Source organism: Macaca mulatta, chromosome X, assembly GCF_049350105.2.
Source record: "Macaca mulatta isolate MMU2019108-1 chromosome X, T2T-MMU8v2.0, whole genome shotgun sequence".
Classification (NCBI taxonomy): domain Eukaryota; kingdom Metazoa; phylum Chordata; class Mammalia; order Primates; family Cercopithecidae; genus Macaca; species Macaca mulatta.
In genome coordinates, this window is record NC_133426.1 from 6,630,592 (window position 1) to 6,655,851 (window position 25,260).

The 25,260-nt window shown below is 42.3% G+C and overlaps 1 protein-coding gene across 2 annotated transcripts in view; it reads right to left on the reverse strand.

The window, feature by feature from the left end:
• The window catches only part of PUDP (pseudouridine 5'-phosphatase), a 174,869-nt gene that overhangs the window by 126,170 nt on the left and 23,439 nt on the right, over nucleotides 1-25,260 (reverse strand). For both annotated transcript variants that reach the window (XM_015126903.3, XM_001089095.5), the window contains exon 2: nucleotides 6,299-6,517. In XM_015126903.3, coding sequence (XP_014982389.1) covers nucleotides 6,299-6,517 — 219 coding nt within the window. The remainder of the gene's footprint in view (nucleotides 1-6,298; nucleotides 6,518-25,260) is intronic.

Below are 25,260 nucleotides of genomic sequence, written 5' to 3' on the forward strand. Positions count from 1 at the left end.
AATCCCTAGAAAACTTACAAGAGATGAACCACATGCATTTTTTCCCCTAAAATTTGTGCCACAATTTAAAAGACAGTTTATTTTCCTAAAATAATTTAAGCCTTGGCTGCCCGACAGTTTACACGGAACCATGAAGCCATGTAAGAAATGCCTACAGAACTAACTGCTTAAAAGGATTTCCCACTGAGGACAGCAGAGGCCCGCCCACCTTTTCATAGAGAGAGCCTTCCAGAAACATGATTATAGCAAACAGGCAGTTGATGTGCGAGTGCATCAGGGCCGTTCTGCCTCGTCTTTCAAGTCCATTAGGTCTACCCTGTTTTCTTAGTGGCTAGACTGGCCCAGGCAAAGAGCCCTCCTATACCATGACCAGGCAGACTGGCCTCTGCTTCATAATCAGGGCAAAGATGCACTTCTATACCATAATCAAGCCAAAGACACACCTCTGCACCATAATCAGGGGGCTGATTCCTTGGTGACTGGCCCAGGCAGACATGCCGCCACATCATAATCAGGCTGATGCCGTGGTTATTGGCCAAGGCAGACACACCCTGCAGCATAATCAGGCTGATTCCCTGACTATTGGTCTAGGTAGACATCCCTGAAGCATAATAAGGCTGATGCCCTGGTGACTGGTCAAGGCAGACACCCCCCCCCCGCCGCCCCTCCTCTGCCCCCACCCCACTCCAGGCCATCCCCCACTCCACTCCCCAGCCCCCCACCACCCACCCACCAACAGCATAATCAGGCTGATTCCCTGGTGATTGACCAAGGCAGACACACCCCCGCAGCATAATCAGACTGATTCCTTGGTGATTGGCCAAGGCAGACACACCCCCACAGAATAATCAGGCTGACTCCCTGGTTATTGGCCCAGGTAGTCATGCCCCTGCAGCATAATCAAGCTGATTCCCTGGTGACTGACCCAGGCAGACACCCCACCCTGCAGCCTAATCACAGCAGACAGCCCCTGCAGCAAGATCAGGGGCTGCTTCCCCTGGTAATCTACCATTCACTCTTGCAATTTAACTTGCTAAATACCTCCTTGGGTTCCCCTGTCGCTCTGAAAGCATGTGAAAAGGAATGAGGTTGAATTAAAAAGCCCTCCCTACAGACAGCTTTCCTTTCTAAAGAGCTCAAGGTGATTTCCACAACCTAACATACCTTACCAAAAAATACTTCCAGAAGGAAAAGAAATAAAGTCAAGGGTTATATTATCATCTACAACTTAAGAACAGGAACAAAGTAGTAAGTGAGCAAAATGAACACCTAGAAGAAGGAAGACTACAGCAGCAAGTTTCTCTGAATCTAGTCACTAGAGCAATGACACTATAAGGCCACCTTCCCAGGGGAATTCAGGTTTGGCGCAGATAAAAGAGGAGATGGGAGGAGTGTAAAATGAATGGAAACGAGGTCTCCAAGAATGTTCTTTCAGGACAGAAGATATACTTTATCTTCATTTTGTGACTGGTATAATATTGAGCAGAAACCCTAAGGAAGAACACATTTCTGGATCGCAATTAGGCACGGCCTGTCTTTCTGCTCTATACATTCAGTCCAACGTTGTCCTCCTCTGGCTTGCTTTCCCTTCAGGTTAAGTATGATTTCTAATAATTTTGTCTTATCCTACACCTAACTCGTTTCAGAATATCAAAGCGGCACATCATCCGACTACTGTCGCTGCACATCATCTGAGCCAGCATCTCAGCATGATTTTAGTTTCTTCTCTCCAGCATTACCTTGTACATTTCTTTATACTCTTCAAGTCTTCTGCATGTTCTGCTCTGTCAAAGCACAGGTAATTGTGTATATGGCATGTAGATATGATCATTTTCAAAGAGAGACTTTCAGTATCGAAGTCCCTACTCACAACTGTGCGGCTAGTGAAAGTTAAAATAAGGATATGTGTGTGCACACACACACGCACACACAAATCATATGCCAAGAAAAAGGATTTGTCAAGTCAAAAATAAAAAAAAGTTAAAGAGGCCAAAAAGTAGTAAAGAAAGAAAAGAGAGCCATCTAGATAAGTTCTGAAGGACTGAACTATCTTTGAAGAACTAGCTCCTTGCTAGTTGTTCACCTTCTATAAGTTTCTATGACTGGCACCTTACTTAATTTGATACCTGCTCGCTTAGAAAGCCAAATGAAGACACTACGTTGATAGGATCACCAAGTAGATTCCATAAAACAGATTCACTAGCACTCCAGCCAAACTACCAGACTCGCTAGATAAAACATTTTTTCTTTTTAAGGATTGCAGTAGAACATATTTCAAGTATATCTTAGAATATAGAACAAAAAGTGTAGAAGGAAAACCATGTGAAAGGCTTGGGTAGATATGGAAGAAGTAAGACACGTGCATGCCTCATACATCATGAGTGCTTTGTAAAGTCAGAAAAGACACTCGGTCACAGAGTAACTTTATGGACAAACCTTAGCTACATTAACTAAAACAACAAGAACAACAACAACACTCATATGACTAAAATCAGAAATGCAAGAGGCAGCACTACAACCAATGCCACGAAACTAATTAAAGGAGAATACCATTTGTTGGCATATCCTTTGACAACAAATTGGATAACCTAAAAGAAATAAAAGAATTCCTAGAAACACACAACCTACCAAAACTGAATCATGAAGACAGAGAATCCCTGATGATTTTCAGAAGGGGGAAAAAAATGAAGACATAGAAAATCTTAACAGATCTGTAAGTAGTAAGGAGACTGAATCAGTAATAAAAGAAAAACTCCCCACAAAGAAAAGTCCATGACCAGATGGCTTCACTGGAGAACTCTACCAAACACGTAAAACACTATACGAAAAAGAAAATACAGATCAATATCCCTGATGAATACAGATTAAAAAATCTACATAAAATCTTAGCAAACAATTCCACAGCAAATTGAAAGGATCATATACATGAACAAGTGAAGTTTACTCCTGGAATGCAAAAATGGTTCAACATATGAAACCACATTTATAGAATAAGGAACCAAAAACAAAAAAAAACCTCAATTGATGCAGAAAGAAAACGCATTTGAAAAGCTCCAACACCCTTTCATGATTAAAAACAGTCAAATTAAGGATAGGAAAAAAAAAAAAAAACAAATTACCTCAACATATTAGAGGCCATATATGAGAAGTTCACAGCTAATAGTATTCTCAATGAAGACTAAAGCTTTTCTTCTAAGTTCAGAAACAAGACAAGGTTACACACTCTTGCCACTTCCAGACAGCATAATAATGGAAGTCTCAGCCAGGCAATTACACAAGAAAACACAACAAAAGGCATCCAAAGTGAAAAGGAAGAAATGAAATTATCTTTGTTCACAGACTACATGATCACATACATATAAATCACTACAATTCAACATATTAAAAAAACCCCAAAATTGTTAGAACCAATAAACCAATTAAGCAAAGTTGTAGAATACACATCAAACAAAAATCAGGTGCATTTTAATACACTAACAATGAACAAGTTGAACAGAAAATTATAAACAACCCCATTTATAATAGCATCAAAAGAATAAAATACCTAGAAATAAGAGAGGTGAAGGACCTGTAAACTGAAACTACAAAACAAAACACTACTGAAAGAAAGACACAAATAAATTGAAAGACATCTTACGCTCATGGATGGGAAGAGTTAATATTGTTAAGACATTCATAGCATGCAAAGCAATCCTACAGATTCAATACAATCCCTATCAAAATTCCAGTGGCATTTTGAGCAGAAATAGAGAAATACATCCTAAAATTCATAAAAAATCTCAAGGGATCCCAAATAGCCATAACAATCTTGAAAAAGAACAAAATCGGAGGTCTCACACGTCCTGATTTCCAAACATATTACAAAGCTACATTCATCAAAACAGTGCAGTACTGGCCTACATACTAATAGAATAGAATAGATAGCCCAGAAATAAACTCTCACATATTTGTCAGATGATCTTCAATGAGCCAGCCAAGACTACTCAATGGGGAAAGATAAGTCTCTTCAACAAACAGTGCTGGGAAAACTGGATATCCACATGCAAAAGAATGAAGCTAGACTCTAATTAACACCATACACAAAAATTAACTCAATATGGATTAAAGTCCTGAATGTAAGACCTAAAACTAAAACTCCTAGAAGAAAACATAAGTTAAAGTTTCATGAAATTGGAACTGGCAATCATTTATTGGCTATGACACCAAAAGCACAGGTAACAAGAGCAAAATTAGACAAATGAGATGACATTTGTCAGATTAATGTAATCAAAAACATATGCACACCAACAACTAAGTGGAAAGGGAGCCAGAATGGGAGAAAATGGTCATAAGTCATGTGTCTGATAACAGCTTAACATCCAAAATACATAAGGAACTCCTACAACATAAAAACAAAAACATAAAAATTAAAAATAAGCAAAGGATGTGCACAGGCATTTCTTCAAAGATAATACGGAAATGGCCAACAAGCAAATGAAAAGATTCTTGCCATCCCCAATCATCAGATATGCAAATCAAAACCATAAAGAGATATCAACTCACACCCATTAGGATGACTACTATCAAAAAAACCCAGGAAATGATGAGTGTTGATGAGAATGTGGAGGAATTGGAACCCTTGTAGATTTTTGGTGGGAATATACAATGGTGTAACAACTATGGAAAACAATATGGTGATCACTCAAAAAATTAATAATTACCATCGTATTCAGCAATTCCACTTCTGGGTATATCCCGAGAGAATAGAAAGCAGGATCTCAAAGAGATATTTGTACACTCATGTTTATATAAGCATTATTCACAAGAAGAGCCAAGGCGTGGATGCAACCCAAATGTCCCTCAACAAATGAACTATGAATAAACAAAATGTGGTCTAACATACCATAGAATATTGTTCAGCCTTAAAAAGGAAGAAAATCCTATCACATGCTGTAACATGGATGAACCTTGAGGGCATTATGCTAAGTGAAATAAACCAATCAAAAAAGATAAATACTATATGATTCTACTTACTTGAGGTACTGAGAGTAGTCAAAATCTTAGAAACAGAAAGCAGAATGGTGGCTGCCAGGGGCTGAGGGCAGGGCGAAATGGGGACTTGTTCAATGAGCACGAAGTTTCACATTTGCAAGATGAAAAATTTCTGGAGGTCCATTGTATAGCAATGTGAATAGACTTAACACTACTGAACCGCACACTTTAAAATAGGTAAAATGGTAAATTTTAGTGTGTGTGTCTGCTACCTACTACAATTAAATTTTTATATAGTAACTGTATGGATGTGTTTCACCAAGACTTGTCAGGGTCACTTCATGTGCAAATGGTGCAGAAAGACACTAGATGCAGAGAACTGAGTATCACGGTGCTCGTATCCATGCGTGAGATTCACAAACACTACCATTTGCAGTGGATGCAGACAGAGTGATTACAAAGGGTGTGTGTTTGCATGTGTGCGTGTGCTGCCTAGGAATAGTCAATCCACATGTTTGGACATGTGTATAAATATAAACAATAACATACATTTCAAAAGTAGGTATGCTTCGTATTAGTATCATTTTAAATCCAAGATTACTCACACAACTGCTGTTTTTTTCTCCCCTAGCACCGGGAATTCTAAAGACAGAGTATTCATCCTGCTATCCCAGAAGAATCTTTAAACAGTCTATTTTCAAGGTCTGTAATCTAGAACATTCTTGAACAAGGAGCAGCAGGCAAGCCCGTTCTGATTGAATGTCAGTTAACAAGCATGGAGGGAACAAAGTTGTCTTTCCTTTCCAAAGAAAACTGGATACAAGTAAAGAAAGGGCTGAACGGCATACAAACACACAGGCTAAAAATGAATTTGACTTTTTACTTTTCTTTTTTTTAAATTAAGCATCTTTGGGGAGATTTTGCTGCTTATCAATTTGTTAAAGTTTGAATAGTTGCTGAAATACTAATCCTATATCTGATTTTGAAAAGAAAAAGGCTAAACCATCTATTAAGGTAAACTTTGAAGACATTCTGTCATTAACATAATCTTTATATATAGTAATATAAACAATACTCAAATGTTTTTGGAAACCAGAAATCACTGAAACTAACGCATATTATTTTAAGAAGCTTTTAAAGAGAAAATTGAATCACAGCATCTCACAGCATCAGCCAAACTCTTTCAGGAGCACCAGGAGGGACTTAGTTTCGAGACTAAAGAAAAGAGGACAAACTAAGCATGCCCTACGCTAGACTTTAAAGGTGATTTACAAAACCATTGCTAATATTCACAAACATAATCCTGCAAACAGCGAGGCAACCGCACCTGGCATGAGCGCAGCCGTGGGGAACATTTCCTTTAACTTCGTTTGGCTTTCTTCCACCAGCTCCTCTTTGGACATCGGGAGCTGCAAGACGTCTATTATAATCTGTGCCGCCTCTAATGCCTTCTTACCCATAACCAGGGACTTTACATCCCAGCTGTATTTCTTGTCATAGCGATCACATATTTCTTGAAACACCACTGAATACAGTCGTTCAGTATCTGCAGGAAAAAAAAAGACAGAGATTTTTAGAGTGCATACTGTATCAACAGTAAGTTTGTATTAGGTCAGCATAAACATACACTGTGTAGGTCGCATTCCATCAACAAAGGCTTTTGTGGAGACCTAAGTGAACAGGAGAAAGGTTTGCAGGTCATTCTCACTAAATTATACTGTGGGCAGCCTCCTCTCAAGGCTGCTGGAGTTATGCCTGGAGTTGTGATTTGGAAACTTAGAACTCAGGAGAGAAATGAAATCTGTATGATTGTGTTTTCTGTTTAAATGTACATATTTGAATGTAAATATATCCTTGGAATGGTCAATTCCATCCAATAGCACAACGCATCATTACTTGGTGTTCCCAACAACATGGAAGCCAGCTCCAGTTGACAAAGTCCACTGCATGGCCCACTAGTGTTAACGACATTTCCACTGCCCAGTGGGATGAATCCCCACCATGCCTGGCCAGGATGCTGCTGTGAAGCTCCCAGGTGAGAACAGAACATTTAATACATAGGCTGTGTCACAGGATGGTGAAAGCTGACCTCAGAATTAACTCCCGGCTTGGCATTTACTCGGAGCACAGCCTCAGAAACATAGGGGGCCTGCAGGTGCCCGCTTTCCTCATGCTTACACAAGGTGAACAGGAATACTGCTAATAATAGTACCAGTACCACTACCATAGGCTACATTATACTACCTACAATATAATAACTAGTACTAGCTCACACCCATTTCTATTCATGTGTTTTTTCTGTATGTATATTTAATATACACATAACATCAATTGCACTCATATTACCTATAAGAATACTACTGAGGATGCTACTACAGCGAAATAATCCTACTTTACAGAATGAATACTTCACGGCACATAAGTAACATTCTAGTGCCAGCCTCCTAGTGCACGCTTCTTACACACTAGCTGTCTTCCCCACTCTTACTGTCTCCAGTGTGGGCCTAGAAAGATTACTTTACTGAAGAACCAACCAACTGACCTGCTAGGAGGCATTATTCACGAAAAAAGAAAATGCTTCAACACAGAGGAACGCCTACCAAGTAGAATTTCAAAACCAGTTAAGCTCCATGGAGCTGAATGTTGCCTGGTGACAATCCCCCCAAGGCTCCAGTGAAGGCAGAAGGTTGTTCCGAGGCCTGGGCAGAGCCCTTGTCTTCCAGTCTGCAGTGGCACAGAGGCAGTGCCTGAACCCGAGAGGCTGGGAATAGCCCTGTTCACACCTGATTTAAAAAGAAGACACACGGACGCATCTGAAAAAAATCTGGATTCAAATTCAGTTAGGAGACTGACCACCTGTTCTAGATTGAGCACTGAAGCCTTCCCACGGGGCATGGAGCAGCATTAGCAGGATGTAGTCGACCCTGAATATGTACAGCTGGACCCAACAATAAGTTCTGAAAAGAGCAGGTGATCTCAATGGCCTTTAACGGTCCCACAATGACATGAAAAAATATAATAATCATCCCTAAATACTACTTTTTTCCCCTGTAAGATAGTATCTGGGAGACCCAGAACACACTGAGGGAAGTACTGTGTACGCACAGAGAAGGCTGTGTGTATCGAAGAGGCATATAAGTCTTCATACTCCTACGTATGTTCACATGCTTACATGCACATACGCATGCATGCTTGTCTGTAATTGCCTCGATGCATTTTGAAAGTTGGCAGGGTATGAACTGCGATTAAAAGAGAGTTAAGGGCCGGGCATGGTGGCTCACGCCTGTAATCCCAGTACTTTGGGAGGCCAAGGCAGGAGGACTGCCTGAGCTCAGTAGTTCAAGACCAGCCTGGGCAACACGGCAAAACCCCGTCTGTATTTAAAATTCAAAAAACTAGCTGGGCGTGGTGGCACGTGCCTGTAATCTCAGCTACTCAGGAGGCTGGGGCAGGAGAATCGCTTGAACCCGAGAGGCGGAGGTTGCAGTGAGCCAAGATCGTGCCATTGCACTCTAGCCTGGGCAACAAGAGTGAAATTATGTCTTCAAAAAAAAAAAGAGTTATGGCAGGTTTTAACTCCAAAATATCTGCTCCTCCCAGACAGACATGCAGAGGGCTGCCTGCACCACAGGGCGGGATTCACTGTGTCACACATGGAAGAGGCCGGCAAGGTCTCTTGTGAGCCGCTGCAATGGTAGGGCCATCTGTGCTTTGTCTCCTGCATCTTTCTCACAGAAGGTGAACGGTCATCTGTGTAGACACAAGGCCTGGGCAGTCAACCACATCCACTACCTATATGCAAAATTCCTGAATGAACCAAGGGCAGAGTGCTGCTGTCTTGAGAAAAAAAGTTTTCTGTATGGCCCTGTACCCTGTCCCTTCAGTTGCATCCAAACTGCATCTCTTGATTGCACCTGCAGTATCGGCTAGGGCTCTTGTCACCTTGTACTCAGAGGACTGGGCTCATAGATTGCTTTGGCTGCCACGATGTGGACTTCGCCTCTGTGCACGCTTCTCTCCCGGTCCCAGTACTTGCCTGGGGAACTCTCTGGCTCTTCCTCCTGGGATGGGGCTGAGGCTGGGCCCAGTCCGCCCTGTGGACACTGGGGACCAGGAGAGGCTGGTTGTTGTGGACTGGGCTCTTCCTTGAGCTTTTGGGTGGCCCCTGCCCTGCACTCCCCATCTTCCTTCCTCCCCCTGTGCAATGACCCCCTCTGTGGCCCTCTTCCCTGCAGCAGACCCTGGGTTGTCTGCCTCCTGATGTATGCTCTGGCTTTGACTGCTACCAGCAACAAGAGCCCTCCTCTGTTCTTTCTCTGCTTTTCTTGGCAAATCCACCCACAGCTGCATCTGCAGGTGCCATTTCATTTTCAGCACTATAATATTTTTCTCCTTTTCCACCACAAGCTGTATTTTTATTTATTTATTTTTTGTTTGTAGACATGGGGGGGGGGGCCTTGCCTTGTGGCCCAGGCTGGTCTCAAACTCGTGGCCTCAAGTGATTCTCCAGCCTCGGTCTCCCAGTGTTGGGATTATGGCATGAGCCACTGCACCTGGCCACAAGCTGTATTTTATTAAGTTTGCTGTAAAACATACCAAACAAACCTCAGAACCTCCACCCTTCAGGATACTGGAGATTGTGAAGGCCCGATCCCTGAATGGAGGGGTCAAAGCCCTTTAGGGGAGTACAAAAGACAGGACTCTCAGAAAAGTTCCTGGGCTGGTTTGTAGAAGTCGAAGTTCAAGTAACAACCTGAGTAACTCAAGGCTTCCTGGATCCCATCCTGCACTCAGTCTACCTACAGAAGCCGCAGAACAGAAGGAAGGGCTGGCCCACCCTCCTTCTCAACAGCTGAGCAGTGAAAAGCCTCCTCTAAGGGAGGGTTACCCAGGCATGAGTGCTCCTTTTATTGTCTTCTTCTCTGTGAGGGGGAGAAAGAGCCAGGGCTCTCAGGGCAAGGAGGTGGAAGGACTGGCAGTGAGGCGGCACATTTTACTTCCTTGAGTGTTTGTTCTGGTAGTTGAGAGAGGAAGACTGACAAAAGGAAACCGCAGGCATCGAACAAGTGAGACACCACTGTCGGGTGTGAAAAGCCAAGCGAAGGAACAGAGGCCAGGCAGGACGAAGGAGGTGCTCCACGGAACCGTGGCTAAGGCGAGTGTGCGAGCAGGAAGAAAGGAGTGTGGACAAAGGCAGAAAAACAGCTGTATCCTCTAAAAATGCTTTCAACAGTGTTTGTTTAAAGCTTAAAATGTCATGGAGCTTTTAATTTAAAAGATACAGAACTGTAGGATGATAAATCTGTAGGGGACGGTGCAGACAGACACTTTTCCTCACCATTTAGATAAAATCATCCTCAAACCGTGGAATAAGAAAGGATCTAAACAAGTAATTAAACTCCTTAGATCAAATGATGACTACAGCCGTTGCTGATGGCATAATTAAAGGGACAGCGTTGTGAACGAAAAAATGCTGAAATAAGATAAAGGAGCATAAAACACTTGCATCAGGCCATCAGATGCATCTTCTTCCCTGCGTACTAACAAGCTTGCAGCTTTTAACATTGTTTCAGTGTCCTTTTTACCAGGAAAGGTCATGTTGTTTTTAACATGCTAGGGCCACATACACTACTACCTTCCTTAGGTGAATTAGAAAATATCCCTTGTGACTGTGACCACTCCCCTCCCCTCAGCTGGAATCTCTCTGGCATGTTGAGAGCAGCTTCTATAGTAGCTGCAAGGGCAGCATGGGGAGGGGGACAGCCTGGCAGGAAAGTGGAAGCTCTGAAGAAGCTACAGGGTGCCCCAGGGTGGGGCCCAAAGACTGACGGGTGTTTTCATCCTCAGAGGCAGCCTGAGTTCCCGGTGGCTCATGGAAGGCATTGCGGCTTAAATTAATTCAACTGTTACAGAAGCCCTGTGCCTGGAGGAAGCCTAGGCCCGTGGCCTGTAAGTTTCTGTCTAAGGTGGAGAGTAGGTAATTGCTGCAAATCAAGTAACATATTTTATAACTGAAAATGTATCTTAAATGCTCACTAAGTCCACCCCTGAGGCACAGTGGTCGATGTTTTACCCAACAAAGATATAAAAAGCAAGGGTTTCTCCCCAGCTGCTCTCTCAGGAAGCTGTACCTGCTCACCATGCAAATGGAGACCTATCTTCAATTTTATAACTGTGAGTTGCATTATCTAAGGGCAAAACACCTTGAGCCAACTGTCATTAAGGCACATATACAGTGATACGGTTTGGCTGTGTCCCCACCTAAATCTCATCTTTGTTACGCGCATCCCTGTGAAGAGACCACCAAACAGGCTTTGTGTGAGCAATAAAGCTTTTTAATCACCTGGGTGCAAGCAGACTGAGTCCGAAAAAGGAGTCAGCAAAGGGAGATAAGGGTGGGGCAGTTTTATAGGATTTAGGTAGGTAGTGGAAAATTACAGTTAAAGGGGGTTTTTCTCTTGCGGGCAGGGGTCACAAGGTGCTCAGTGGGGAGCTCCTGAGACTCATTGTCCAGGAGAAGGAATGTCACAAGGTCAATTGATCAGTTAGGGTGGGGCAGGAACAAATCACAATGGTGGAGGGTCATCAGTTAAGGCAGGAACTGGCTATTTTCACTTTGTGGTTCTTCCGTTGCTTCAGGCCATCTGGATGTATACGTGCAGGTCACAGGGGATATGATGGCTTAGCTTGGGCTCAGAGGCCTGACAATCTCAAACCGTAATCCCCAAGTGTGGAGGGAGGGAGGTGATTGGATCAGTGGGTGGTTTCCCTTTGCTGTTCTCGTGATAGATCTCATGAGATCTGAAGGTTTTATAAGTGTTTGCAAGGGCCTCCTTTGACCCTCTTTCTCCTGCTGCCTTGCCTTCTGCCATGACTGTAAGCTTCCCAAGGCCTCCCCAGCCATGTGGAACTGTGAGTCAATTAAACCTCTTTTCTCTATAGAATACCCAGTCTCAGGGAAGTTCTTTACAGCACTGTGAGAACGAACGAACATTAATACATATGGGAAGGCCTGATTTTGCCCCTACCCCCATGTTCATACAAGACCTAGGGCTTGCATGAGACCTGCAGAAAACTCCCAGCTCAGCTGCACGCCCTGGGACAAGTTTCTTAGCCTGTCTGACATACGATGTTTACTGGAGAAATGTATTTAATAGCCGCTGACCTGCAAAGGGGCGGTGGCCTTAAAGCTGGGGGCGGGGCAGGGGTGGGGGGAGATGCTTTAGGCGTGGGAGGTGGCAGGCAGCCCAGGCAGTGAAGCCAGGCCCTGTAAAGCCCAGTGGCCTTTCGGGAAACCCCAGCTCTGCAGCTTTCTAGCCGGAAACTCTGGAAGCTAGCAGCCTTGGGTAAAGCACCTATAAAATGAGGATCCTAGTCATACTGCATGTCTTATAAGCCTGCTGTGCCTTGGCTTGCACACCTCTAAAATGGGATCCTAATGACGTACTCATGCCACACACCTTCCAGGCGGTTGCGTCCATGGAGTGAAATAATCTGTGTTGTGCTCTGAGTGCTTGGCCCAGAATTACCTCTGAGCATCAACATATGGAATCATTAGGGAATGCTTTTGTTAACTGTGAGTTACGGGGAATTGACAAGATCTGCTGTCTCCCTTAACAGCAACGCTCCAATAACAGCAAACAGCTGTTGAACTTGAGAAACTAAAGTGCCTCCTACCAAATATTTTGCTTGAAAAACAAACAAAACAACTATCAATTATTTGGAATTCACCAATACATCACACCTGCTAGGCACATTAAACCAGCTTCACAAACACTTCTTAATTGCCGGGGCTGCAGAGGAACACAGCCTCTGCTCCCAATTCCATAACCCCAAAGCTTCTGAAAACGCTGCAAAATCTGTACTGGGCCGGCATGAGGTGGCTTTAATGGTCCACATTTATCATACTTAGTGCAACTCTTCAAGCACTTCCCTAAGGAAATACTAATGGATTTGATTACGGGTGCTGCCTGAGAACCCCCGAGAACGTTATGTGTCATGGAACATATAAATTCTAATACCTTTTAAAAATAACCTATATTTAAATACATCTGGCTCCACAGATTTTGGGTAAGGGATTATGAACCCAAGTTTGTGACTGCTTACTTATGAAGTCACACTTTGTGCATCTTGCACAACTGAATCTACTTAATGCTTTTTTTCCCCAAAACTAATCTTGATATATCTTGAACATACTTTTTATTATTCCCAATTACAAAAAAGAGAAAAACCTAAAGCCAGTGATTTGTGTTAGATAGGCTAGGTCCTTAAAGACACAAAATAAACTATAGAAAGGCTGATCCTGAGTTAGAATCAAATCGTCACAATCTCACAGTTATAAAGATGTTAGCTGATTATGTGAGTGTGCATTTTAAGAGTTCAACTTTTCTTAGACAAGGTCTCACCTGAGTGTAGTAGGGTGATCACATCCCACTGCAGCCCTGACCTCCCGGGCTCAAGTGATCCTCCCACCTCAGCCTCCCAAGTAGCTGGGGCTACAGGTGTGTGCCACCACACCAGGCTGATTTTTAATTTTTTTTGTACAGACAGGGTCTCCCTATGTTGCCCAGGCTATTTTTGAACTCCTGGCCTGGAGTGATCCTCCCATTTTGGACTCCCAGAGTGCTGGGATTACAGGCGTGAGCCACGGTACCCAGCCAAGAGTACAGCTTTTCATTGATCATGTTACAAAAGAGGTTTGTTCAAAAAGATTAAAGCCCGTGTCCTAAGCAGACCCCTCAGATGCTGCTTTCCTAGCTTGCACTTCCTTCTGCTCAGTTGGGGCAGCAGTGGAGGGGCAGGACTGCCTACAGGTACAGGTCCAGCAGCCCCCATGCTGCTGCAAAGAAGGCTCCCAATGTTGACTTTGGCTGGGGCAATGGTACAGGGGCAGACTGCCTGTAGGTACAGGTCCACCAGCCCCCATGCTACCAAAAAGGCTCCCGATGTTGACACTGGCCAGGCCCTTGCAAACAGGCCAGGCCCAAAAGGTTCACCATTTATACTAGCTGCTTTAATGAGGGCGATGGTCTTATGTGATGGTCACCACACTGCAGTGTAGAATGAGAGCTGAGTAGATGCAAGTGAGCTCAAACAAAGATGGAGGCCATGGTGCAGGCGAGTGTGGGGCTGGCACCACTGGGCAGGGTGCTAGTCACCCAATGAGTGACAGCTTCACAACAAGGCCTTAGCTTCCTCAGAAGGGCTAAGCACCTTAGTGGAAGCTGAGGAAAGCGGGTCAGCGGTGTTTTTGAATGTGTATAAAACAACATTTTAAAGTGAAGTTGCTTTAATTAAAAAACCCAGCATCCAGTACATTTTGATAGAAGTGGTGGTGTCATTTTTCTAAACCATTTTGACAGTTCATAGTAGGTAATCAGTAATTGTTGAATTTATTTAAAATGTAAACCCACGAGTTTTGTTAATCTAAGATATTCTACTGCTTCTTTCCTAAACACCTTGATTCTCGAAATGAGGTCCCTAGACCAGCAGCATCAGTATGAAGTGAGATGCTGTCCAACTACATATTCTTGGACTCTGTCTTATTCCATTTTCTGTTGCTTATTAACAGAATGCCTAAAACGTGGTAATTTATGAAGACATTTATTTCTTACAGTTATGGAGACTGAGAAGTCCAACCTCGAGAGGACACATTTTGGGAGGGCCTTCTTGCTGGTGGCGACTCCATGGAGTCCCAAGGCAGCACAGGGCATCACAACTTGAGGGAGCTGAGTGTGCCAGCTCAGGTCTTTCTCTCTGTCTCTTTTTTTTTCTTTCTTTTCTTTTTGAGACGGAGTCTCGCACTGTCGCCAGGGTTGGAGTGCAAAGGCATGATCTCGGTTCACTGAAACCTCTGCCTCCCAGGTTCATGCGATTCTCCTGCCTCAGCTTCCCGAGTAGCTGGGATCACAAATGCACACCACAATGCCCAGCTAATTTTTTGTAGAGGTGGGGTTTAGTAGACATGGGGTTTCACTATGTTGGCCAGGCTGATCCCAAACTCCTGACCTCAGGATCCGCCTGCCTCAGTCTCCCAAAGTGCTGGGATTACAAGTGTGAGCCACAGTGCCCAGCCTCTTTCTCTTCTTACAAAGCTACCAGTCCCACTCCTTTGATAACCCATTCATCCAATAACTCATTAATCTATTAATCCTTGAATGAAAGGGTCCACATGAGGGCAGAGCCTTCGTGACCCAACACCTGTTAGAGGCCCCACACCTCTCAATACTGCCACACTGGGGATTAAGTTTCAACATGAGTTTCAGAGAGAACAAACATTCCAACCACACAGCAGACCCTACCCCAGAGCTACAGAATCAGAAACGGGGGTGGGGCCCAGCAATGTGTGTTTTTCAGAGCCCCCTCAGTGATTTGAATGTGTGCTCAAGTGGAGGGCCACTGACCTGGCATTATGTTTTCATGGAAGACTTCTGCTCTATAAAGTTGTGATTTTAAAAATATATCAATCTTAACTAAGAAGTGTTTGATTGTACATATACAAATGTACAAATTAGTACAAATTAAAGAATAAACAATCTATGATGACATTCATCCCAGTACGTACTTTTCTTTATATTGTACCCCATTATGATTTAGTTACATTTCTTTTCCTATTTCCCTCTGCCACCCCCAAATCAGACTTATGTTAATGTGTTTGTAATGAAAGCAAGATTTAAAAATAAGGACCCTTAAATATGCTCCATTCTTTCTCAAGTTAACTGCAGCAAACGATTCCAATAAATTGGAGTTCTCAGTTAATCATAGTTAATTAGGTCTGCATCAAATGAGATGTAAAATTCAGTGAAAGTTATGCACAGCATTCTCAGACATGGCCAGCATAAAGCACTTGCAAAGACATGCCCTAATAAGCTAGCTCTTTTAAAGAAACATGCATCTTGGAATAAAAACATTGACAACTTAATGGAACATACTATATGCAAGGATTACTTAATTGGCTCAACTCTCTTAAATGGAAATCAAGAAAAAAACATTTTCTATCTAGGCTGGAATCATTACATATGAAAGCACAGTTGTCCTTGGTGACCTTCTTTTGAGAGTAACTACTGAAACTTGTACACCACTATATATATATGTTCTAACATAAGATCCAGATCATCCTTTTCTTCTACTGAAAGCATTTCCAGCTTTATGAAAGATATTGGAAAATAAGGGTCCATTTCCAAAAACCAACTTTCAGTCAGTAGCACAGCAATCCTAAAAATTGAGCTTTGAACTACCTAAGCTTGGAAACCCAGCCCTTCACAGGAGAAGGGTTTCAGCTTTCTGAAATGGCCACTTCTGATATCTGGGGTTGCCTTGGGCTTTTTTTGACCTTCTTACACAGCCAAGCTTACTTAATAATCCCCAGAACCCAAACCGCAAAAACTGTTCTGAAAGGTCGCTGTGGGCAACAGCTGTTTCACATTGCTCTCTATGCTCCTGGCACACAGCACAGAGCCCAGATCCTGTCGGCAGTGCTATTTCACTTCACTCCCAGAGTCACGTCCACGCACATGGCTGCAAGGGGGAGCTGGCCTGAGCCTGCAGTGAGGAGTGAGGCCAAACCACACCACCTCTTTGCATGGACTGGAAGAGTCTATCTGCTCAAAGCATCCTAGTGTCATAGGAAGGCATTATTACATTTGTGGGAAGACAAGAGAAGCCCACGAAAAGACCAGATTCTGGTAAATGAGGAGGCACTGAGTTATAAAGTTAACTGTACATGTGTGAAGGTAAATGAAAATCTCTTCAAATGAGAACGAGCAGAGGCTGTTCATCCAGAGATTGTATATAGCAAGAGTTGGACACCAGCAGTCGCCTTTGGCAGAAGCTCAAATGTAGGTGGGGGAGCGGGAAAGCTTTACAGTGGGAAAAGGGAGGCTTCAGTGGGCCCTGACTGGAGGCTGTTGTCGTGGAGGCTGGGGGTGGCTCACTAGAAGTTAGGCATCCCATGGGATTGGCTTGGGAAACATTTTGGCTCTCTGGCTGGTGGTGGCAACTCTGCAGGCATGCCTGATACAATCAAGTCCCTTAAAGGAGATAGTCATGAGCTGGCCAAGGACCCCGGGCCGCCAGCTAGACTCATGGGATGAGTGTGGCTGCCCTCCTACCATGGCCTGCCTCCTGGTTTCTTCTCAGCCACCTTGGCCATCGTTACCAAACCCTTAGCATGTTTCCAGGTGGATGGTGGGCTAGGCACTTCTCTTGGGGCTCCCTGCCCTGCTCAGCCTCATTCATTCCACATTCCACAGGCACTCCTGCATCCCCTACCACATGCCCTTGCCCAGCCTTTGGTAACGACCAATCAGAATGAACTAATCTCCATGCCACCTCTACACCAAAAAAGACCCTGCATCAGGTCACTGTTTATGAGGAGAAACTGCAATGGTCAGTAATAGAGTTTGTATATTTATTCCCTCCCAAATCTCATGCTGAATTGTAACCCCCAATATTGGAGGCAGGGCTTGATGGGAGGTCAACTGATCATGGGGGCAGATCCTTCGCTTGGGCCATCCCCTCCTTGTTGATGAGTGAGCTCTTGCTCTGAGTTCACATGAGATCTAGTGGTTTAAAAGTGTGTGGTAACTCCCCCCCAACTCTCTCTCTCTTGCTCATGCTTTTGTCATGTTATATGCCTGCTCCTGCTTAGCCTTCCACCATGATTGTAAGCCTCCTGAGGACGCTCCCAAAGCAGCTGCCACTATGCTTCCTGTATAACTTGCAGAAATGTAAGCCAATTAAACCGCTGTTCTTATAAATTATCTAGACTCAGACATTTCTTTAAAGCAATGCAAGCACGGTCTAATACAGAAAACTGGTACCAGAAGTGGTGTGTTGCTACAAGGATACCTGAAAATTCGGAAGTGACTTTGGAACTGGGTAACAGGCAGAGGTTGAAAGAGTTTGGAGGACTCGGAAGACAACAGGAAGATGAGAGATAATCTGCAGCTTCCTACAGAACCGTTAAATGGTTGTGATCAAAATGCTGATAGTGATATGGATGGTGAAGTCCAGGCCGACAAGGTCTCACATGGAAATGAAAAACTGAAAACTGGAGGAAAGGTCACGCATGTTATTTCTTAGCAAAGAACTTGGCTGCATTCTGTTCATGCCCTAGGGTTCTGTGGAAGTTTGAACTTCAGGGTAATCATTTAGGTTATCCAGCAGAAGAAATTTCTAAGCAGCAAAGCATGCTATATGTAACCCGGCTTCTTCTAACAGCCTATGCTCAGATGCAGAGGCAAAGAAATGACAAAGTTGGAAGTTATATTTAAAGGGAAGGTAGAGCAAAAAAGTTTAGGAAATATGCTGCCTGGCCATGTGGCAGAGAAAGAAAAAGCTTTTTCAGGAGAGGAATTCAAGCAGGCTGTGGAGCAACCACTTGCCAGAGAAATTTGCATTATTTAAAAAGGAGGGAAGTGCTGACACAAAAACAGTGGGGAAAAGGTTTCACAGGTATTTCAGAAGTCTCCAAGGCAGCCTCTCCCATCACAGGCCCAGGGGACTAGAAGAGAAGAGTGGGTTTCTGAGCCAGACCCAGGGCCCAGCTGCCTCAGAACACTGCTCCCCTCATCCCCACTGCTCCTGCTTCAGCCAGGGCTCAAAGGGAGCTCATCCTGGTGTTCTATAGTGCACAAGCCACACGCCTCAGTGGCTTGCTTTCTGTACAGCCTGCAGAATTGACAGCCATTTAACCCCATTTTCTTACAAATTACCCAGACTCAGGCATTTTGTTATAGCAATACAATATGTCCTAACACAATCAGGAAACTTTAACACAGTCTGGATAACTGTCACACCTATGTGGGCTTGGATGCTGACATATTTGGGTTTTACCCTTTGCTCTATTCTCAAGGCCTGCGATTACCAGATCTAATTCATGTATATATTTTCTTATCCCAATGTGTAGCAGAAAGACACTGTGATTTGCAGGAAACACTCCAAAACTATAGAACAGTGGGGCTGAGGGTGAGCAAAAATCAGAGGTAAGTATGTCACAGGAAAAGGAAATCAAAATTAGTGCTGTCAAAGTCCAAAAACACAAAATATATTCCTCTCTTTTAGGTTTTCTGCAATCTCCATACAACTTGCCTTCCATGAATAAATAGCTGTTTATAACTTAGGAGAAAACCCAAACCTACCTGGTTCAAAATTTAACGGTATGGTTCGCTTGTTTTGGTTGATAAGTGATGTACTGCACCCCTATGACTGGCTCACTGTTCTTTGCTGCTATATGTGCTATTTCATTTACACTGTGGAAACCGAAGAACAAAACTGGAATGCTATGAACTAGAATCCAAACGAACCGAAAACTGACTTTCCCCTTAAATTAAAATTCAGTCCAGGTTTCCAATGACTGAGCACAGAGCCCCTTCTGAGACAAATATTTCTAAGTTGGGAACATCCTGTGTTGCACAAGTAAACATAACATGTAATATTGATTCAAATCACAGATGAAAACTCTTGAGAAGCCAGATAGCCTGGGTATGCAAAAATGGCACATGCTCAGAATACAATCAGTTTAATTCAACAAATGTTGACTGGGTACCTACTTTGTGCTAGGCACCAAGAAAAATGTGACAACTGACCTTGAAACAGTCCTTACAAGGTCAAATAAATCAGTAATCAGAAATGATAAGTTCATTAATATATTTTTGAAACAAATAGCAGCAAAGAGAAACCTTGCAAAAACAGTGATTAAGAATACATCACTATGTCAATCAGAATGTTTTTCTCACCTGAAGACCCATCCATATGTCACCTTCAGCTACCTAACCTCAATGACCTATTATCTAAGAAATGTCCTCTCAGACCCGAAAACAGAAGTCGGGTAGAAGCTATGTTACAAGCCAAGCACAAATTCCTAGTAGTATGAGGAGGAAGAAACTCGGTGATGAGAACATCAAATGACGAGAAGTGCAATGATCTGTTCTTCAACAAATGTTGCAAGTTGTTAACACGCTGTGAGCACTACCGCGCTTTTCCCTACAACCGCTAACACACTTTGTGCTTTAAATATACAGGACAGAAACTTCCATAGCACTGTGCTGTCACTGTCTCACCTTTACAAACGAGCCTGCATGTAAATGCTAGTGCTTTCTCGTGTTTAGGAATTTAAAGGACTGAAATGAATAAGCATAAAATTAAAAGTCTCAGTAATATTGCCTCAAATGAGAAGCTTGCTCTAGTGGGCTTACAAAAAAGTATTTAAGTATTTGATATATCGCTTCCTGTGGCTGTAAGCTATCATTTTTGAACTATAGAGAAAAAATAATAAATATGATTGCTTAAAATAGAGATCTGTAAAGATAACTGAGTGATCATCTGCAAAGTAAAACTCTTGATTAGCATGTGGCATAATTCACAGGTATTAGCAATTCTATTTAATAGATATGGGAATTGGTCTAAGAATTTTTTTCTGATCCATATTTAAATTAAAAAATCACTTAAAAAATGACCTGGTTCAAAAGGTATTACTAGACCATACCTATCTGTATGAAAACGTATCTGTATTCGGGAAAAATACTGATCCCTAGGATCATAAACTTCTATAAGAAAACAGGAGAAAAATCCTTGGAAGCTTGGATTATGTGAAGGTTTTATACATGGAACACAAAAAGCAAGGGCCATGCGAGAACATATGGAAAAAAGGGCCTTCTTCAAAATTAAAAGGCACACACACATAAGAAAGCAAAAGGCAAGCTACAGATTTGAGGGAAAATATTTACAATACATACAAATGCACAGAGACACCCAAAGGACTTGTACCCAGAATACGTAAGGAACTGAACTTTAGAACTCAGTGATGACACAATCTGCAGTAGAGAGAATAATGGTCCCCCAAAGGTCCAAGTCTTAATTCCTAGAATCTGTGAATGTTAAATTCCATGGCAACAGGGAATTTGCAAAAGTAAGAATCTTGTGGGGAGGTGACCCTGAATTATCCAGGTGGACTCAATATAATCACAAGGTCCTTATAAGAGGCGGCCAGGAGGGAGAGAGTCAGAGAAGGTGTGAAGAGGAGCGGTGGTCAGAGCCTAGGAATGGCGACCACTCTAGGAGCTGGAGAGGCAAGGAAACAGCCAATCCCCCACAGCCTCCAGAGAGGAACACCACCCTGCCAATACCTTCATTTTACCAACTGAGACCAATTCTGGCGTCCAGAACTGTAAGACAATACATTTGTGTTATTTTAAGCCACTGTTTGCGACAATTGATTACAGCAGTAATAAAAGGCTAACATAGCAACTCTTTGGGCAGTTTCTTTAAAAGTTAACTATAAATTTACCATACAATCCTCAGGAAGGAATCAGTCCAGTCCTACATGTTTACCCAAGAAAGAAAAGCCTATGTTTACACGAAGACTTACACACAGCTATTTATGGCAATTTCATTTGTAATAGCTAAAAACTGGGAAGAAGCCAAGACTGTCAATAGGTCAATAGATATTCAACCTGTGGTGCAGCCACACAATGGAATAAAAGGCATAAAAACGATTGGTACACACAATGACATAAATGAGTTCACAAAATTATGCTCAGTGAAAGAAGCCAGATTTAAAAAAGAACACATACTGTATAGTTCTATATAAAATTCTAGGAAATCTGTAATTGTAGAAGCAGACCAGTGGTTCCCTTGGCATGGGGTCAGAGAGAGGCAGGGGTTGCAGTGGGCTCAAGAAACTTCTGGGGATTGTGGGAAGATTTGTCATCTGGGTGTGGGAATTGTGTCACAGGTAACTGCACGCCGAAACTGGTCACACGATACACTTTATGTGCAGTTTATTGTACTCCAATTAAAACTGCATAAAATTATTTTAAAAAGAAAACCTTATTAGGCTGGGAAAAAATGAACAGTTACAATGTTAATAGAAGTAGCCCTGAATGACAAAAAATACCCATCGACCATCACAACACTAGTAAATGACCCCTGGAGTCCAATGTGAGGAAGTCTTCCTGGGACTTCTCAACTTCCCTTCATAAAACGTGCTTTCTTTATTGATGGAATCCCTGAAGGGGACCCTCCATTAAGCCTTCTTAGGGAGGAGGGGATGCCCATGTTTTGGGGCTCTTGTCCCCAACGCCATCCTTTCTGGGGCACAGGTGAGCACACAAAGTATGGCGTCATTCCTTCCATGGCGCTTCAGCGTGCCCTCCCTCCACGCCCACACACTGCAGGCTAAAAGCAGGCCCCACTACTGTTTTAATTTTAATTATGGTGGAGGTGGGATTGAAGGGATAATTTAAGAGCAAGGTACCCTAGTTGACAGAGGGTGACAGCCTGTCCCAAACACAGAGAACAAGGAGGCTCCCAGAGAGAAAAGACCCACAGGTAGGTGGCCAACGGGCATAGGCATATCGGGAGGGGCCTGGGGTCAGTGTGAGGGCTTTCTAACTAGCATGCAGTGTGCCAGGGAACCCCCTGCAACCACAAAGAGGGTGGGTCTCTAGCTTGGGAGAATAACTGTTGATTTCGATTTATAAATTCAGGAGAGCGACCATATCTTTAAGTTGAGCTATTCAACAGAGAGAGTCTTAAATCCTGTAGATATTGGTGTTAAAGAATATGTTAGCTGGGGGCTGTGGCTCATGCCTATAATTTCGGGCACTTGGGAAGCTGTGGCAAGGAGGATCGCTTGAGACCAGGAGTTCGAGACCAGCCAGGACAATATAGCGAGACCCTGTCCCCACAAAAAAAAATTTAAAAATTAGCTGGGTGTGGTAGCATGTGCCTCTGGTCCCAGCTACTCGGGGAGCTGAGGTGAGAGAACGGTTGAGCCCAGGAGTTTGAGGCTACAGTCAGCTATGGTTGTACCACTGCATTGTACTCTAGCCTGTGCAACAGAGTAAGACCCTCTCTCAAAAAAAAATATATATATATGTGTGTGTGTGTATGTATGTGTGTGTGTGTGTTTACATTCATTTGCACAAAAACCTGATAACCATAAAGAAGAGGAAAAAGCCCAGGATACTGAATAATACTGCTATGTATATGCATATTGTTCTCTCTCTCATTTAAAAGCACATATTTGGCAGTACATGACATGTGCAAAAAGAACTTTTAATTTTTCTGGTCACAGAGATGAATTGGCTCTCCTTTCCTGTGTACCTCCTTTCCTTCTCGCTTTTCCTACATGGATTTTTTTCAAAGCAGAATCTCAGACCATGCAGATGCTAATCAAAGAATGCTTTCCTGTTTCCTTTAAGGCAGCAGCAGGTATGTGATGAAATAACAGATTGATTCGCTTTGTAACCTCCCCCTGCCCCTGTTTTGAATCTGGGCTCCACCAGCAAGAAGTCACCCTGTTGAAGCTTTTTTCCAGGGCAAACAGCTTTCCCGGGCAATCGCTCTGAGTATTAGGGATGACTTATAAAGACTGTGTGGACACAGCTGGTTCAGATTCAGATTCTCATCACGCAATTATATGCGACTTTCTCTGAACAGACCTCCCCAGGTCAAACTCCCTTGAGATTATTACTGGAGTTATGTTATGAGTTTGTATATATTTTCCTTCTCAACATACTTTCAGTATTTGAATAAAGATTAATGAATCAAAGTTCTAACTTGAAGTATTTATACCAAAAATTGTTACAAAGTTTTACTTTATTTTTTGTTCTGGAAACTATCAAGCCAGATTTGGAAACACGTAAAAATGGAACATTTTTTATCCAGGGTTTTCTGGGGTCTCGTTATCCAATAACCAATTAAAAAACGTCTCTGGTGATCTTTCTAAATTATGCTAAGTTACCTTAAAATGAGATAAAGGACAAGGATGCTATAACACTTATTTTTTATACTTTAAGGCAATGGCTCACAACTGGGCTTTGCTTTTGCCCATTGGGAGATATTAAAGACAGTATAAACGTATGTTTTGTTTGTAAATCAAATTTTGCACGAAGTGAAATTATAAGTGTTGATGGGCAAACAAGGTATAAACATGTAATCTGTATGACAACAGCAACAGAAATAAGAGAGTCGGAAATGGAACTATATAGGAGCAAAGGTTTGTGAACTACTTAAAATAAGTTAAGATGTTTATCATAGTCCACAGAGCAATCACTAAGAAATACAGTAAAATAAAGGACAGAATAATTAAAATGGCACACTAGAAAATAAAGTTAAAAAAGGCAGTAATAAAGAAATAAGGTAACAAGAAAACTTAACATAGAAAACAACAGCATGCTGCACATAAATTCTGTCTTACCAATAATCGCATTATATGTAAATAGATTAAAAATGCCAATTAAAAGGTAGAGATTGGAAGAATGGATTTATAAAAGACATGATCTAACTATATGATATGTACAATAGAGATACAATTTAGACCAAATGGTACAAAAGGATTGAAAATAAAATGATGGAAATGATACTCCTTGCAAACAACAGCCCAAAGAGAGCTGAAGTAGCTATAGTAATATCAGACAAAGTAGACTTAGGAGAAACCATTTCACTAAAAAAACCAAACAATTTTAATAGAAACATTTTATAGTGATAAAGGTTACCCCATCAAGAAGATGCAACAATTATAAACATATATGAACTTAACCACAGAGCCCCAAAACACAAGCAGCAAAAACTGTCAAAACTGAAAGGGGATATAGCTGATTCCAACAATAGTAGCTGGAAACTTCAATGCCACACTTGACAATGGACAGAACAATTAGAAGATTAACAAATACAAGACTTGATTTAATCTACTTACACACTGTAAACCATTAAAATTTGACAGACATCTATACAAAACTGACCCAATAACAGAATATACATTATTCTTAAGTGCACGTGGAAAATTATCTAGAATAGGCTATATGCTGGGCCATAAGTCTCAATAAGTTTACAAAGAAGTGAAATCATATATTTTCCCAATCAACAATGAAATTAGAAATGAGTAACTGAAGAAAACATGGGAAATTCACAAATAATGTGGAAATTAAACAACATACTCCTAAAAATTTGTGGGTCAAAGATGAAATTATGAGAGAAATTAAATGATACTTTGAGAATAAAAATGGAAACACAACATACCAAAACTTATGGGATGCAGCAAAAACAGTGCATGGAGGGAAATTATGGCTACAAATGCCTGCACTAAGAAAGTATGCTCAAAGAGGTGAAACAGTGCTAGCTTTGAAGATGAGTCAAGACATGTGGGTGGCCTCTAATAGTTGGAAAAGGCAAGAAAAGATTCTCCATTAGAGCCTCCAGAAACAAACACAGCCCTGCCAACACCCAGTTTTACCAAGAGATTGGTAAAATCAGGCCTCAGTTTGTGGTAATTTGTTAGAGCAG